This window comes from Mustela erminea, chromosome X, assembly GCF_009829155.1.
Source record: "Mustela erminea isolate mMusErm1 chromosome X, mMusErm1.Pri, whole genome shotgun sequence".
In the NCBI taxonomy this organism is placed as follows: domain Eukaryota; kingdom Metazoa; phylum Chordata; class Mammalia; order Carnivora; family Mustelidae; genus Mustela; species Mustela erminea.
This window is the reverse complement of record NC_045635.1, coordinates 36,351,185-36,367,168: the sequence shown is the minus strand read 5'-3', so window position 1 is coordinate 36,367,168 and position 15,984 is coordinate 36,351,185. Positions and strand designations below refer to the sequence as shown.

General features: G+C 47.9%; 1 protein-coding gene across 3 annotated transcripts in view; it reads right to left on the bottom strand.

Moving 5' to 3' along the window:
• Positions 1-1,844, bottom strand: part of DDX3X (DEAD-box helicase 3 X-linked) — a 29,390-nt gene extending 27,546 nt beyond the window's left edge. For 2 of the 3 annotated variants that reach the window (XR_004282391.1, XM_032329530.1), the window contains exon 1: positions 1,009-1,844. Coding sequence is in view for 2 of the 3 variants with exons in the window: in XM_032329530.1 (XP_032185421.1) it covers positions 1,009-1,053 (45 nt within the window). In the remaining variant the exon portion in view is untranslated. The remainder of the gene's footprint in view (positions 1-1,008) is intronic. The other variant, XM_032329529.1, reaches the window with a different exon arrangement.
• Positions 1,845-15,984: the final 14,140 nt, after the last annotated feature.

The following is a 15,984-nucleotide window of genomic DNA, read 5'->3' as shown; positions in this document are numbered from 1 at the left end:
GGTACCACCCAAAACAATGCCTGGCCCTCGCTAAATTGCCACGCACAGACTATCTGGAGCGAGTAAGAAAAAGGGGCCACTCCAGGTCCCTAACCTCCCTGAGGTCTCCCCGCCGTGTTCAATCTCTATCTAGAGCCCAGCGCCACCGCGCACGCAGGGACCCATTACTCCCTCCCCTTCCCCCCACTCCTCCCCGAATCTTCTGCGTCACAAAACTTTCCACTCCGGAAACGCGGCCTCGGCGGCCGCGGCACCCTCCGTCCAATGGCCCCTGCGGAAACCTGGCTGAAGCGAAAAAGCCTAAGGAAGGAAGCCCGGGAGGAACAAGTAGTCCATTCCATCCTCCTTTCCAGGCCCCTCGCCTGCCCGCGGCCCGCTCTCTCCCGCTAGTGGGCCCCAGCACCGCCCAGCCCCACACAAAGAAGGCCGCCGCCATTACCCCGAGCGAAGGCCACCCCCCCCGCGCCGCCCCCTCCCACATTCCAGGGCTGCGTCCCTCCTGATCTCTCACACTCACACACAAATGCCGCTGCGCGGGTGCGCGCGCACACACACCCCAACGCCGCCGGGTCTCTGGGACAGGAATCCAGGCCGCGCGCGCAAAGAGTCAAAAGCCCTAGAGGCCAAAGGGGTCCCCAATCGCACACTGCCGCTCCACGCACCACCCCCCCACCACCACCCACGGGTCACTAACCAGTCGGGGTTCGCGCGTGCGCGTCCCCATGAAGGCGCTCGCACCCCCCTCCCCCTCCTCCCGCCTGCGCACGCACACACAAAAGCCGCCATTGTGCTCGGCCGGGGGACAATACCGCGGGCCAAGCCAGAGCCCCGGCCCGAGCGACGGCCATAACCAGCATTCCTGCCCGCTCCCCGTTCTTTCACAGCCCCGAAGCACTGACACTGGCCAGCTCGAGGCACGCAGGAAATGGGAACTAAGAGTGCCAGTTAGCGCTGCGCCATAAGCCAAGTCAGGTCAGCAACCATCCCGGCAGACTCCTTGCAGCTCACCTGCTGGTCCAGCCCGAGCGCATTTTCCACCGCCACATGACTCATCCCTGAAGAGTACCGAGAACTCGGGAGTCTTCCTCTGCTGAGCGACTGTGTTTGATTCACCGCGAAGGCCCTCTCACGGGAGAACTGCGGCTCTGAAGCTCACGGCGCGGCCACGGATCTAATATACTCACTCGAAAGGCTGTACGTCAGCACGTAAGACGTAGGCCCTCCCTCTCACACCCGCACTCCTCCTGCCGCTGTGACTTCTGCCTAGCTACTGCGAGCTCGTTTAGTCAAAACCTCGCGTGATTTTCTAATCAGTCCCGTCCCTGGCTTGGCGTCCTACCTTGGACCTCCGAGCGCCAAAATGCTGTCCTAGTTCGCTTGAGCTTCAGTTGCCCTGTTCTCCGCTAATACCCTAGCTTGTCTTTGAGTTTTTGAAATCTCGCGATAACTCGTGTCCCGTTTTCCGCCTCCGAGGAGGTCTTTAAAATTTAACCTAGGCCTCTTCTTTTTCTCCCTATGCTCTCAGTTTTTTGCTATTCTTTTCAGCCGAGCACTCGTTCTTGTTTCTGTCAGTCCTCCGACTTGGGAATGTCGGTAGATTTCTTCGAACTAATCAGCCCTTGTTCTTCCGCGGGCAGCCTCCCCGAAAACGGAGTTAGGCAGAAAAAAGCCCGAAGCCGGGAGGACGGCGGGTCACGTGACCGCAGGTGTTTATCGCGGTGGCCATTTTGTGGAGCTGGAAACCTTGGCCTTAATTGAGTGCTCGGAGGGCAGGGGGTTGGGGGAAGAGGGGACAGGAGAGGGAAGAGAGGCAGAGGAGGGAAGAAGGGGAAGAGGAGGAGGGGGGAAAGGAGGAGGAAGGAGGGAGGAATGGTGACCGGGGAGGGGTGGGTACCGGAGGGGATCTGGGGACAAGTCCTGATGGCCGGACACTTTAACTGCGCGGTTGCCTAGGCGGCGGGGGCGCCGCCTAGAAACGCAATAACCCCCTTCTGTTTCATCCCGCGACGCGAGCGCGCTGATGCGCGCGCCCCCGCCCCCCGCGGTGAGGAAACAATGAGACCATCAGGCGCTGAAGCTGAGCCGGTGTTTGTGGGTCCTCCCGGGACCCCGGCCCTCCGTGGAAGCAACGGACCTACATTAGGCCCTTAGTTTCCTCCCTCGGGGCGCTCAGCGACTCGGGGCCGGTGGCCTCCGGTGGCTCTGCTGCTTCTCTCAATTGGGGGTTGCGAACGGCTCTCCTAGAGAGTCGGCAGTGTTTGCGGCTGGGCGCAGTCAGGGCCTGCCGAAGAGAGTGCTATGGCGTTATCGGCTTGGGGTGGGGGTGACCCTCAGGCCACTGCAGTGGATGAGGAGTGGGAGGAAATGGGTTTCTGCCGTTGGAGGAACCCCTACTTGTGGCCCCCTCCGAACCAGGCCACCCCTAGGTTCTTGCGTCAGTGCCACAGGCCCTTAAATAGAAGAAAATGTATTGACTGGTAGATCCTTGGCTTTAAGGGAGCAGCCGCGCAAACTTCGTTCTTATAAACGCTTCCCCCCCGCCCGTCTAACCTTCAGACTAACAAATAACCACAGGGTTTTCCACCATCCCTCAAAAGGTCTTCTGCAGCTAGAATTCAAACAGCTAGTGTTCGTCGCATAAATTACCACGTTGCTTCTCTCCCTGATTCTTAAAATTGAAACCGAAATTCTGAGTTGGGAGATAATATAACATTTGTGTCCAGGCAAGTTGCTTAACTGCTTTGGTTCTCCATTTCCTCATCTATAGAAGGAATTGAGTGGACTACATAACCCTGTAAAAAGACTCAGTTCCTTTTTATGACAACCGTTAACACCCCCTTTAACCGTGCTGAAATAACAAATCATAGCTAATATAACCTAAATACGAGAGCACGCAATTTCCAAAAACGTGACTTAACTGTAGGATAAAAACAAAACGATTATAATAAAACAATGTACTTTAATATGTGCATCCTCCTGCACAAGGACATTTAAGTGGTGATAGACACCTGCCCAATGCAGACAACAAATGCAACTCAAGTAAGGGGTTCTAACAGCAGTGTTGCCATCAGTGACCTTTTCTAAAATGATGAACTCTTGGTAATGTTTGAAACAAAGCACTATTATCTTCGCTCAATTGTTGCAGTATTACCATTCGTGGAGAATTCAGTGTACATCGAAACTGGGCAAAAGGGGTGCCTGGGTGGCTCAGTCCTAAAGCGTCTGCCTTCAGCTCAGATCATGATCCTGGGGTTCTGGGATCAAGCCCCGCATAGAGCCCCACATCAGGCTCCCTGCTCAGTGGGAACCCTGCTTCCCTCTCTCCCACTCCCCCTACTTGTGTCCCCTCTCTCCCTCTCTCCCTCTCTCTGTCAAATAAATAAAACCTTAAAAAAAAAAAAAGGCAAAAATACTCTTGTTTATATGTAGTGTTCCAGGCTTTATATCATGATAAACTCATTTTTCACTTAGATGAGTGTCCAGGGGATCAATTCTTAGCAGTATAGGACTGACCAACATTGTAAAACATCTAGCTTGCCTGGCTCACTAAAATGCCAGTAGCCATGCTGGTCATTGTGACATCCAAAAATACAGATAACCACAATGCCCCCTTGAGAGCCATTAAGCTTAATGACCATTAGGGTCCCTTTCAGCCCTGAGATTCATGATTTCTCGCAGAGCATTGGTGAGGTGTTTCTGCTTGATTTGGCTTCAGTTTCCTTTTATTTATTCTTGTTATTTTTTAAGGTTTTGTTTATTTATTTTTGAGAGAGAGAGAGAGCTCCCGCAAGAGAGTGCATGAGCTGGGGGAGAGGCAGATGGAGAGGGAGAGGTAGACTCCCAGGACGCTGGGATCATGACCTAAGCCAAAGGCAGACGCTTAACTAATTGAGCCACCCAGGCGCCCCTCAGTTTCCTTTTAATATACAACAGGCTAAACATTCAAAATTAATGGTTCTGAGAGTTCAAACTGCATGTACCAACAATAGGCTGTACTGATATCCCTGGCTCCAGGCTTTATTTTACTTTCCAGTAGCGCCAAGGTAAAGGCTACTACCCTGGGAGTACCTAAAAGAATTAAAATATACAGCACTTTCCTACTTTCAATTAACCCCTGCTCATAGGCATACTCAGTTCAAACCACCAGGGGTTTTTGTTAATCAATATGTTATAATTGGAATATCAAATTGGAAAGGAAGAAGGGAAACATACAAAGCTTTGTCTTCAAACACATTCCCTCTGAAAAAGAATGACGTGCACACTTGGGGTAGCTAAAAGAACCAACTTTTTCGCAGCATTCCAAAGGACTTTTCCACTAAGCAGTCATTTGCATATCTTCTCCACAGGGCAGTCATTTGCAAATTTTATCCGAAGTGACCTAAAAAGGGTTAGGAAAAGCTGAAACCAGGGAAACTTTTTTGCATTCTCACTTCCTTACATTCCCAGACAATCTTAAGCAGATGGCCCCTTTGGAAGCAAATACACCTTTTGCACCATCCCATCCCCCAATCCCTGGAGGCAGCCGAGGAGACAAAACCCTACGAACTGCAGCTCCTGGAATCAACAGTTCAGACTGGGGGCAACGTACTTGACAGCTCAGGGCCTCAGTTTCCTCGTCTGTAAGGATAGAATGAAAATAGTTCATGTCTCGCGGCACCTGGATGGCTCAGTCAGGAGAGCGTGCGACTCTTGATCTTGGGCTCATGGCGTTGAGCCCCATGTTGGGTGTAGTGATTACTAAATAAATAAATAAATTTAAGACAGTAGTTTCTGTCTCAAAAGGTGGTTGGGGGAGCCTGGGTGGCTCAGTGGGTTAAAGCCTCTGCCTGCAGCTCAGGTCATAATCTCAGGGTCCTGGAATCGAGCCCCGCATCCGGCTCTCTGCGCAGCGAGGAGTCTGCTTCCTCCTCTCTCTGCCTGACTTTCTGCCTACTTGTGATCTAAATAAATAAATTAAATCTTATAAAAAAAAAAAAAAAGATGGTTGGGATTCAAGGGCTGGTACGTGAAAATGCTTTGCAAGGAGGGAGAGATTAGTACATGGTAGATTCGTGTCCACGTACACTTGGCTCTCTCCCCATTGTCTCAGCTCCTTAGAGAGTTCCTGTAGCACCCGGCTGCTTAAGCCAGTTACATTCACCGCGGTTGCGTCTGAACCCACAGACAAGAGGGAACTCGTCACACCCTAGGACTGCCCCATAGATGTTTGATGATGAGTAATTAGTGCAAATGCCCGCCTTGGGCAAGTTGTAATGTGGGGCACGTTAAGGGGTCTAAATCCATTATTTTGCTTCCGCAAATCGTTTTAAGTAAATTTCATCACCATTCTCAAAGACGGAGATAAACTGAAATCACATTTATTGTGGTGCAAAGAAACAATGTGGCCAAATAACCTAAAACCTTGCAGAAAGATAATCAGACTATTTTGCAGCTTGAAGGAAAGGGGTGCTAAGAGCTAGAAACCTCAGAGCCTTTAGTGAACCTTATAATTCTCAGTAGTTTTTCTGCAAGTTCCAGAGGAAAGGTCTGCCGGGTCCAACTGACCCACACTTCCCTTTAGTGTGGACAGGGAATAAAGTTCGAAGAGGGCGGGACTCCCCTGTAATCAGGATAATTACCAGGTGTGGAGGTAAAAGCAGTGCCCACGGAGTCTCCTTTTATGTTTGAAAGTGTAATAGCCTTTTTGAGTTTCTGTTTGTTTCGGGCTCCCAATAAAGCAGGTTAGCTTCCCCTGCCAGCTAATTTACAGTACAGTTAACCCTTGAACAACAGGGGTTTGAACTGCACGGGCCATTTATTCTTGGGATTTTTACTGTACAGTACTGTAAACATATTTTGTTTTCCTTATAATTTTTTTTTTTTAAGTAAGCTCTATGCCCAGCGTGGGGCTGGACCTCACGACCCCGAAATCGAGTCACATGCTGTACTGACCGAGCCAGCCAGGCGCCCCTTTCTTATGATTTTCTTAGTAACATTTTCTTTTCTCTAGCTTGCTTTATTGTAAGAATTCCATATGTAATACATAAAACCTGTAAAATGTGTTAATCAACTGTTTATGTTATCGGAAAGGACTCCAGTCAAAAGTAAGCTATTAGTAGTCAAGTTTTGGGGGAGTCGAAAGTTGCACACGGATTTTCAGCTGGTCAGGAATCGGCGTCTCTAATCCCTACATTGTTCCAGGGTCAACTGTGATTAGGAAGATGTTACTATGGAGGCTGATAAAAGTTTTAGAAGGAAGAGGAGACTTAGACTTTGGGAAGTTGCTGTACACCCTTATTCTCCAAGGGTGAGAAGAGCTGGTACATTCAAAACCAGGTATGTTTTAGGCAATTACTATATTCCCAAATAGCTAACCTGGCCTGGAATCCACTTTCCTCCCACAAAGATGGCAAGACGAAAAACCAAGTTACAGTGGAGGGTATCTTCGCTACCGCTAACATTGCTAAAAATATTTTCAAACAGAAAAACCCAGTGCACTCCTGCCTTCGTTCACACAAGGTGACTAGGTAGTACAAGGGGTAGATATAGGGAAGCCTTGGGTAGAGGCTCTGAGCCAGAGGGAACGGGATGGGGTGGGGGGCGGGGCGGGCAACAAGGTGGCCTTGCCTTGGGAAAGAGGAGGACTCGGAAATAAACGAAAGGGGTCACATGCCTTCGAGATTACACCCCACGACTTAGGTGGTGGCATCTTTAGCAGTCTTGCTCTCTCGGGTGATCCAGAACTTGGCCATACTCTCGCAGTCAGCAGTCCTGTGCTGGAAATACACACTAGGTGCATTGTAAAACTCATTAATTCTTTCCCATACCCCTTCCTACTTGGAGATTATTACTGTCGTCTTACAGACCTTGGTGGGTGCTGGGTTTAATCATTTTTAAAGTGTTTTAGACCTTTTCAACATTTGAATTTTGATTTCTTTTTAAAGACCTCTTGCTAGGGCAATCTATGAGATTGTGATTTAGAATAAGAAATAAATACTTGGTCTTTGACCCCCATTCCAGGCTCTGAGCTCTTAAAACCCTAGGCATTTCCTGGGAAGGGAGTGTGTGATAAAGGTCTTTTGTTACATTAATGAGGTGACTTTTGGAAAGTGCCGAAGGATGGGGGCTGGTTGCGGATTGGACCTATCAGTCCCACCCCAGCGACCTGGGAGGGGGCGGGGAGCTGGAGGTTAAATTCAATCCCAATGGCCAATGATTTAATTGTGCCTGTGTAACAAGCTTCCGTAAACACCCAGAAAGACTAGTTCAGAGAGCTTCCGGGTTGGTGAGCACGTGGTGATGTGGGGAGAGTGGTGGGTTCTGGAGGGGGTGTGGAAGCTCCCTGCCCTTTCTCCCCTACCTTGTGCTGTGCATCTCTTCCATCTGGCTATTCTGAGTTATGTCCTTTTATAATAAACCGGCGATCTGTTAAGTGAAATCCTTCTCTGACTTCTGTGAGCCACTCCAGCAAATTAATCGAACCAGAGGTGGAGGTTGTTGGAATCTCTGATCTGTAGCCGGTTGATCAGAAGCACGGGTGATAATCTGGATTCGTGGCATCTGAACTGGGGGAAGGGGGCAATCTTGTAGGCCTGAGCCCTTACTCTATGGCATCTACCTGGAGACAGCATCAGAAAGGATTTGAATGTAGGGCTCCCAGCTGGTGTCAGAATTGCTTGGTGGTATAGAAGAAAATACACATTGTGAGTGGAATCCAAATCCTACTGTCCAACCCCTTGTACTCTATAAATGCAGAATTGTGCACTTAGGGAAAACTCCGGACCCTCTTCTGCAGAGTCCTCCCTCATGTTGACCATCCAAACGTTATGAACCAAAAGGCAGGAAAGCTTCGTCATGGAAATTCAGTTTAATTACAGACCGTCTGTGTGGCCACCCACACAGGGCAGATGAGCCCTCCTGGAATGCAGAGACCAGGGAAAGTGCTTTGGAACTCTTCTTTTACGTCTTCTGGGAAGATGGAGCTGCATTTTCTATGGTCTGGTTCTCGGTGTCTGTTCAGAAGCACTGTTCTAAATACCTCACAGGCATTATTAGCTCATCTAATCTCACAGCAGCCCTAGAAGGGAGGAACTGTCCCGTCCCCCGCCCCCCCCCCGCCCCTCCCCACACACACACTCCAGGACACAGACTGAAGGCACTAGGACTCCTTGTCATTGGCAGGCCTGGTGATTGGTGGACACCACCAGAGGTCAATCCGTGCCCTTGAAGCCAGGGCCCATTAACCAGGCCCCACCCCACACCTCAAACACGATTCCCCATCGCCTCCCAAACCACTGCGTCTCTGGCCTTTATCTCACATACTAGCATCATTGTTTCGCATACCCAGACTTAAAACCTCAGCCATTTTTTTGGACTCCATTTCCCTCCTAGCCTACCTGCCACCCATTAACAGACCCTCCCTCTTCCTTCCCACCTTATGCCTCTCCAACTGGTCTCCTTGTCCCACTGCCCTGTTCAGGCCTTTATTTACCTTCACATCAGTAGTGAGCAATCTCTCTCTCTCTCTTGCATGAGTGCCAATTTAAAAGCAATATGCATGTTTACAAGAATTCTCCCGGATAGTTCAGGCATTGCTCAAGCCTGCTGTTGATTATTCCAGAAACTTACTCTCTGCTTTTCCTGCCTCACTCCTTACCCTGTACAGGTCTGTCCAAGGTTTTGTTTTTTGGTTTTTTTAAAAGATTTTATTTATTTGACAGACAGAGATCACAAGTAGGCAGAGAGGCAGACAGAGAGAGAGAGAGAGAGAGAGAGGAGGAAGCAGGCTCCCTGCTGAGCAGAGAGCCCGATGTGGGGCTTGATCCCAGGACCCTGGGATCATGACCTGAGCTGAAAGCAGAGGCTTTAACCCACTGAGCCACCCAGGTGCCCCTGTCCAAGGTTTTTAAAGACTTCATTTCAAGCAGGGGAGCAGGGGCAGAAGCAGAGGGAGAAGGTGACCCCCCACTGAACAGGGAACCCGACACAGGGCTCCATCCGAGGACCCAGAGATCATGACCTGAGCACAAGGGGGCAGACGCTAAACCAACTGAGCCACCCAGGTGCTTCGTGTCCAAGGTTTTCTTAAAACAGTCCTATGGTGCCACTTCCCTGCTCAGAACACTTCGACGCCTCCCATTGATTGCATCCAAGACCCAATCCCATTTTCTCCTGTCCCCCAACCATCCTGTCTCCAAACCCTCTTTGTCCACCTTGCCTCCCACCACACCCCCAGGGCCATCCTCGCACTTAGTGCTCCTCCACTGCACTGCTCGTTGTTCTCTAAATGCACTCAGCCCTAACCCTACCTCTGTTCCTTGGTTCATAACGTTCCCCCCACACAAAATGTTCTTCCCCCCTGTTCCCGACTCTTAAATTCCTACCTGAACCTTGTGCGGGCGCATCCCCCACACACACACACCCACGCACACACGCACCCATGCCCTCTGTGAGGATGAATTTTAATATGCCAGCTTGGCCAGACCACGGTACCCAAATATTTGGCCAAACTCGCTCTAGGTGTTGCTGTGAAGGTTTTTTCAGAAAAGATTAACATTCAAGTCAGTAGGGCACCTGGGTGGCTCAGTGGGTTAAAGCCTCTGCCTTCGGCTCAGGTCATGATCCCAGGGTCCTGGCATGGAGTCCCGAGTCGGGCTCTCTGCTTCCTCTCTCTCTGCCTGCCTGTCTATATACCTGTGATCTCTGTCTGTCAAATAAATAAATAAAATCTTAAAAAAAAAAAATTCAAGTCAGTGAGATTGAATAAAGCAGATGACCCATTCTAGTGTAGGTGAGTCATATCCAAGCAGTTGAAAGCCTTAAGAGGAAAAACACTGAGGCTCCCCAGGGAAGAGGGAATTCTGTTAGCTGACAGACTTCGGACACAAGCTTCAATATCAACTCTTCCCTGGGGCTCTAGCCTATCAGCCTCACCTGCAGATTTCAGACTTGCCAGCCCCACAGTCACGTGAGCCCATTTCTTAAAATCAGTCTCCGGATGGACTGATGGGTCGATCCGTCCCCTTGGTTCTATTTCTCTGGAGAACCCTGACTAACACAGTTTCTGCCTGCTTTGTGTTCCTACATCCTTTCTGCATTCCCATTGTTGCCTGTCTTATATAATATGTGATCGTACACAGGTCACTAGGACGTACGCAGCTCACGTCCACTGAGGGTTGAGACAGTTTCTTCTCATCTGTGCATCTCCGTGGAGCCTAGTGCCTCTGAAAGTTCCCACACAACCCAGAAAAGAGGTGCCCCGAAGCAGAAGCAGGAGAACTAGGGAAATGGATGTCTTGAACCAGGTCAGAAGAGAGAAAGCCAACCCACAGAGGGAACACACATGCCAGGGGGTGCGAACTCAGATACCTCGGGGCCAGACAGGTCATAGGGATGAAGAAAGGTAGCCTGGTAGCAGACACAGGGTGGGATGTGCTGCGCTGGAGGGTGACCCAACCCAATATTTCCCTACAGGAATGCAGGCCCCCAGACACGCCAGGTTTTTCAAGAGATATCCGGGTGTTTACGTGAAATGTCCTGATTTTTTAATGGTTGGCAGCTCATCCCTATTATTTCTAGGCACTTGACTTGAATGCTTCAGGGCTGTTGGTACTGTTCTGGTTGTTAAGCTGGGTTGATGGGTACATGAGGGTTTGTTGCCTCATAGACAGGTGGTAAGTATCCTTGTATACTAGTCCAAATCCCAGCTGTAAACCTTTTCCGTGAATTCAGGTTTGCAGCAGACCACCCGTTTGCATCCTATACTGTATATCAGTTTTGTAAAACTTGCCGATGAAGGTTTGCAGCTAGCTATACACCTTCACTTGAATAATAATTAGATTAGTTAAGTGTTACTTTGCGCTGAAAATAGAAAAAGGCAGCAATGCTGTTTCTTCCACCAGAATTGTTCTATGAAAAGAAAAATGTTGCCGCTCACCAGCTGCCACCCACTCTTTCCTCTCTGGAATGTCTTGGAATCTCTCATATGTTACCTTTCGTACGACTTGATCTTGAATATAAGAATAGTCATTATTCTGAAAATATATATATATTCATTATTCTGCACAAACCAAACTCTGACTTCAAGCATACACATGTTCCTCTTTGTGATTTTTGGTGAAGTCTCTGTGCGTGGAATAGGGCACAATTTATACTCAGCGTCTAAGAGAGAAAGCTACATACTGGCACCATAGAAATAGAGCTGTCTTTGGTTCCAAAATTGTTCAACCTCTATTTTGAATGAAGCAACCATGAGTCACTTGCAGTCTGGAGCAGTTAACTTCACCATTCTGTGTTTCAGTTTCCTCATTGATAAAATAAGGGTAATGAGAACCACCCCCTAAGTACTGCGAATGGGTAATAGGACATTATTTCTCTCTGGGCGAAGCGAGAAAACTACAGAGGAGGAAAATAGCAAGTCAAATCATTATTTTAGTCATTCAGAAGATGTTCATCGAGGGGCACCTGAGTGGCTTAGTCGGTTAAGTGTCTGACTCTTGACTTTGGCTCAGGTCATGGTCTCAGGGTTGTGAGATTGAGCACCACATCTGGCTCCATGCTCAACGGGTAGTCTGCTTCTCTCCCTCTCCTCCTTCCTCGGCCCTCCCCCAACTTACATGCACGCATGCTCCCTCTCTCTCTCGTTCAAAATAGATAAATCTTAAAAAAAAAAAAAAAAAAAAGGTTTAGTGAACACCATGTTTAGGGCTGGGTATGGAGGGGAGGAGACAGATAAGTTTAAAACATGGCTTCCACCATCACAGAACTGGGGAGATTAGACATACATACAAAAAGATCATTAATCCAACATGAGGTAATACGTAGTAAATTGAGACTATGAGACTATGAGCTCCTCTACTATAGGGCCTGCCTTCTATCCCTCTTAGTAAATCTGGAGTAAATGAATGAGTGCTACCAAAAGTGCAGTAGCTCTTCTAAGAAGGAAGATATGGTGGACTAGAAAGTTCTGGAAGCCTTTACATTTGGAATTTGAGTCAAACCTGGAGACATGGATAGGAGTCCGATAATCAGAGAAGAGGGGAAAGGCTGCTTTTGGCTGTGGAAATGAGGGAGAAGACACCTAGTATGTGGGTACATAGGGGCTAAGGGGTAGGAATGGCCAAGGAGCTTTTGGAAGCAGTGAATTTGGGAAACAATGCTTGGAGAGGATGGTTCATTTTTTCATTCAGGAAAGCCCACAACGCAGAGATACAATGGTGAATGAGCAAGACACCAGAACTTGATGTCATGGGACTGCCCATCTGTTGACCATGGTGTTTATTTTATTTATTTTATTTTTTATTTTTTTTGACCATGGTGTTTAAATGTGTGTCTAGAAAAGTAGTGGAGGGAGGCCTGGGTGGCTCAGTGGGTTGAGCCTCTGCCTTCAGCTCAAGTCATGAACCCAGGGTCCTGGGATCGAGCCCTGCATCGGGCTCTCTGCTCAGCGGGGAGCCTGCTTCCTCCTCTCTCTCTGCCTGCCTCTCTGCCTACTAGTGATCTCTCTCTTTGTCAAATAAATAAACAAAATCTAAAAAGAAAGAAAGAAAGAAAGATAGAATGGGGCACCTGGGTGGCTCAGTTGGTTAAGCATCTGCCTTCAGCTCAGCTCATGATCTCAGGGTCCTGGGGTCAAGCCCCACATCAGGCTCTCCGCTTAGCAGTAAATCTGCTTCTTCCTCTCCCTCTGTGATTTCTCTCGCTTTCACTCTCTCTCTCAAATAAAGTCTTTAAAAAGTTAAAAAAAAAAAAAAAAGAAGAAGAAGAAGAAGAAGAAAGAAAGAAAAGTAGTGAACAATAAAAACGGTAGTGGAAAAGGTCTATTGGGACAGATCATGAAGAATGAAACATTTGGACTTTATTTTGTAAGCACTGAGGAACAACTAAAGATTTCTTAGCAGGGAAGTGACAAGAGGAAACGCTATATTTGGGATATAAATCTGTCCTTGGTGCTGTCTTAGCTCAGGCTACTATATCAGAATACCATGGACTCGAGAGCTTATAAAAAAACAGGCATATATTTCTCACAGTATTGCAAGGCTGGAAATCTAAGATCAAAATGCGGGCCGATTTGGTGTCTGGTGAGAGCCCACTTCCTGGTTCCTAGATGATGGCCTCTTGCTGTGTCTTCACATGTGGGAATGGGCTAGATTGTTTTTTGGGCCTCTTTTATAAGGGCACTGGCCCAATTTATGAGAGCGCCACCCTTGGGACCTACTTACCTCCTCCAAATACCATCACTTTGGGGATTAGGGTTCAACATACGAATGGGAGGGGGGACACAAACATTTAATCTATAATAGTTATATTCAGTTACGGGTTGGGGCACAAAGAAACTGAGGCTGGACAGCTGAATGTCAACTGTCTCTGGGCCAAACTGTAGTAGGACTAGGAAGGAAGGAGAATGGAAGGAGGGGAGGGGCGCATCACCCAGGGAGAACTGACAAGACGAATATTGGTTAGACACGAACACAAACACCACTCGGGATTTGAGCCTCAGTCATTTGTTATAATTTGTTCAGTTCCGTATAAGCAAGATCAGGCCTTACACTTTAGAAAGAATTCTTGGAGCAGAACCGTGGCCTAAACCAGTGGTTCGATTCTCTCTTCTCATGGAAGGATCTCTAGGTTTCTCCTGAATGAGTCATGGGACATACTTTTCCATTTACCTGGGTAGAGAACATCATACTCTATTTGGAATATAGGCCACTGTGTAATAAATCTTGTCTTGTCTTCCTCAAAGAGTCAGTGCAAAATGAGGCAGCTTGTCATGTGAGTCAAGTCCTTTAAGCTTCTCAGATGAACGTTGCTATATTAGGACCAAGGACTGTTATGCAACAAGTCCCAGCTACACCTTTCCTTGATGCTTGTGCTTCATGGCGAAGACCACCCATTGAACTAACAGGTGTCATTTTATTTTTGTAAAATGAACACAGTCAGGGGTGAATTCTCAGCTAATCTCACAGGATCTCAGTTTTGATATTAGTCATTCGGGGATGTGGAAAGAATGTTCTAGAAAATGAACCAGCAGTAATTTTGATGAAAAGAATGGATGGGAATGTTTTTCCATGATACACTATGACCTATATAGAGCTAGAAAAATGCTAGGATTTCAACTGGTTCCTAACTGACAGTCCCTCAGAAGCTGTGTGAAGGAGAAAAGCAAGGAGCAGCCTTCCCCACCTCCCCAGGCCAGAGAAAATGCTCTGTCCTGTGCTCCCATAGCCTACTTTACATCCCTTACCACACTCTGGTGGAACTCATGCCTTCCCATGAAAATATGAACCCTTGGAGGCAACCATATTTTATTCCTTTTCAGATCACTAGTACCTGAAACATAGTAGGTGCTCAGTAGACATTGCCTGGATGGACAGATGGCTGGATGAACTATGTATTTGCCCTTATTTGGCATGGAATACAGGGCAGGCTAGGAGATCACTCTTATTTTTTTAACTTTAAAGTAAAACCACATCATGGGGCACCTGGGTGGCTCAGTGGGTTAAGCCTCTGCCTTCGGCTCAGGTCATGATCTCAGAGTCCTGAGATTGAGCCCCACATCTAGCTCTCTGCTCCGCAGAGAGCCTGCCTCCCCTTCTGTCTCTCTGCCTACCTCTCTGCCTACTTGTGATCTCTCTCTCTGTGTCAAATAAATAAAATCTTTAAAAATTAAAATAAAATAAAACCACATCAAAGTGGGGCACCTGGGTGGCTCAGTGGGTTAAAGCCTCTGCCTTCGGCTCAGGTCATGATCCCAGAGTCCTGGATCAAACCCCGCATCAGGCTCTCTGCTCAGCGGGGAGCCTGCTTCCTCCTCTCTCTCTGCCTGCTTCTCTGCCTACTTGTGATCTCCGTCTGTCAAATAAATTTAAAAAAAAATCTTTAAATAAATACATAAAAATTAAAAAAGGAATGAACAATTGTTATGCACTGAATATTTGTGACCCCCCCCAAAGTTCATGTTTTGAAGCCTCAACCACCAGTGTGATGGTATTTGGAGATGGGGGGGCCCTTGGGAGGTCATTGGGTTCAGAGGAGGTTATGAGGGTGGGGACCTGATAATGGCGTTGGTGTCCTTAATAAGAAGAGACACCAGGGGTGCCTGACTGGCTCAGTCAATATATCACGCAAGTCTTGAGTTTGAGTCCCATGCTAGGTATAGCGATTACTAAAAAATAAGTAAGTAAACTTGTTTTAAAAGCCAATCTTGGGGATGCCTGGGTGGCTCAGTTGGTTGAGCAGCTGCCTTCGGCTCGGGTCATGGTCCCAGCGTCCTGGGATCAAGTCCCACATCGGGCTCCTTGCTCGGTGGGGAGCCTGCTTCTCCCTCTGCCTCTTCCTGCCATTCTGTCTGCCTGTGCTCGCTCTCTCCCTCTCTCTCTCTGATAAATAAATAAAATCTTTAAAAAAAAATAAAAAAATAAAAATAAAAAGTGAATCTTGGGGGGCACCTGAGTGGCTCAGTGGGTTAAGCCTCTGCCTTCAGCTCAGGTCATGATCTTAGGGTCCTGGGATGGAGTCCCACATCGGGCTCTCTGCTCAGCAGGGAGCCTGCTCCCACCCCACTCCCCTCCTGCCTCTCTGCCTACTTGTGATCTCCCTCTCTCTCTCTCTGTCAAAGAAATAAATAAAATCTTAAAAAAAAAAAAAAAAAAAAAGCTAATCTTGGAGAGCCTGGGTGGCTCAGTTGGTTAAGGATCCAACTCCTGATTTTGGCTCAGGTCATGATCTCAGGGTCATGAGATCGAGCACCATGTCAGGCTCCACACTGAGCAGGGAGTCTGAGATTCTTCCCATCTCCCTCCCTTTCTTCCCCTCCCTGCATACTCTTTCTCTTTCAAGTAAATAAATAAAATCTTTTTTTAAAAAAAAAACCTTTATTTTAAAAAAGCCAGCCTCAACAGTTTATACACTACATGGTCTCATTTGTATGACATTCACAAAATAACATGATTCTGGAGGTGGAGAACAGTGTACTATTGCCAGGGGAAGGGGAAGGGAGTGGGTATG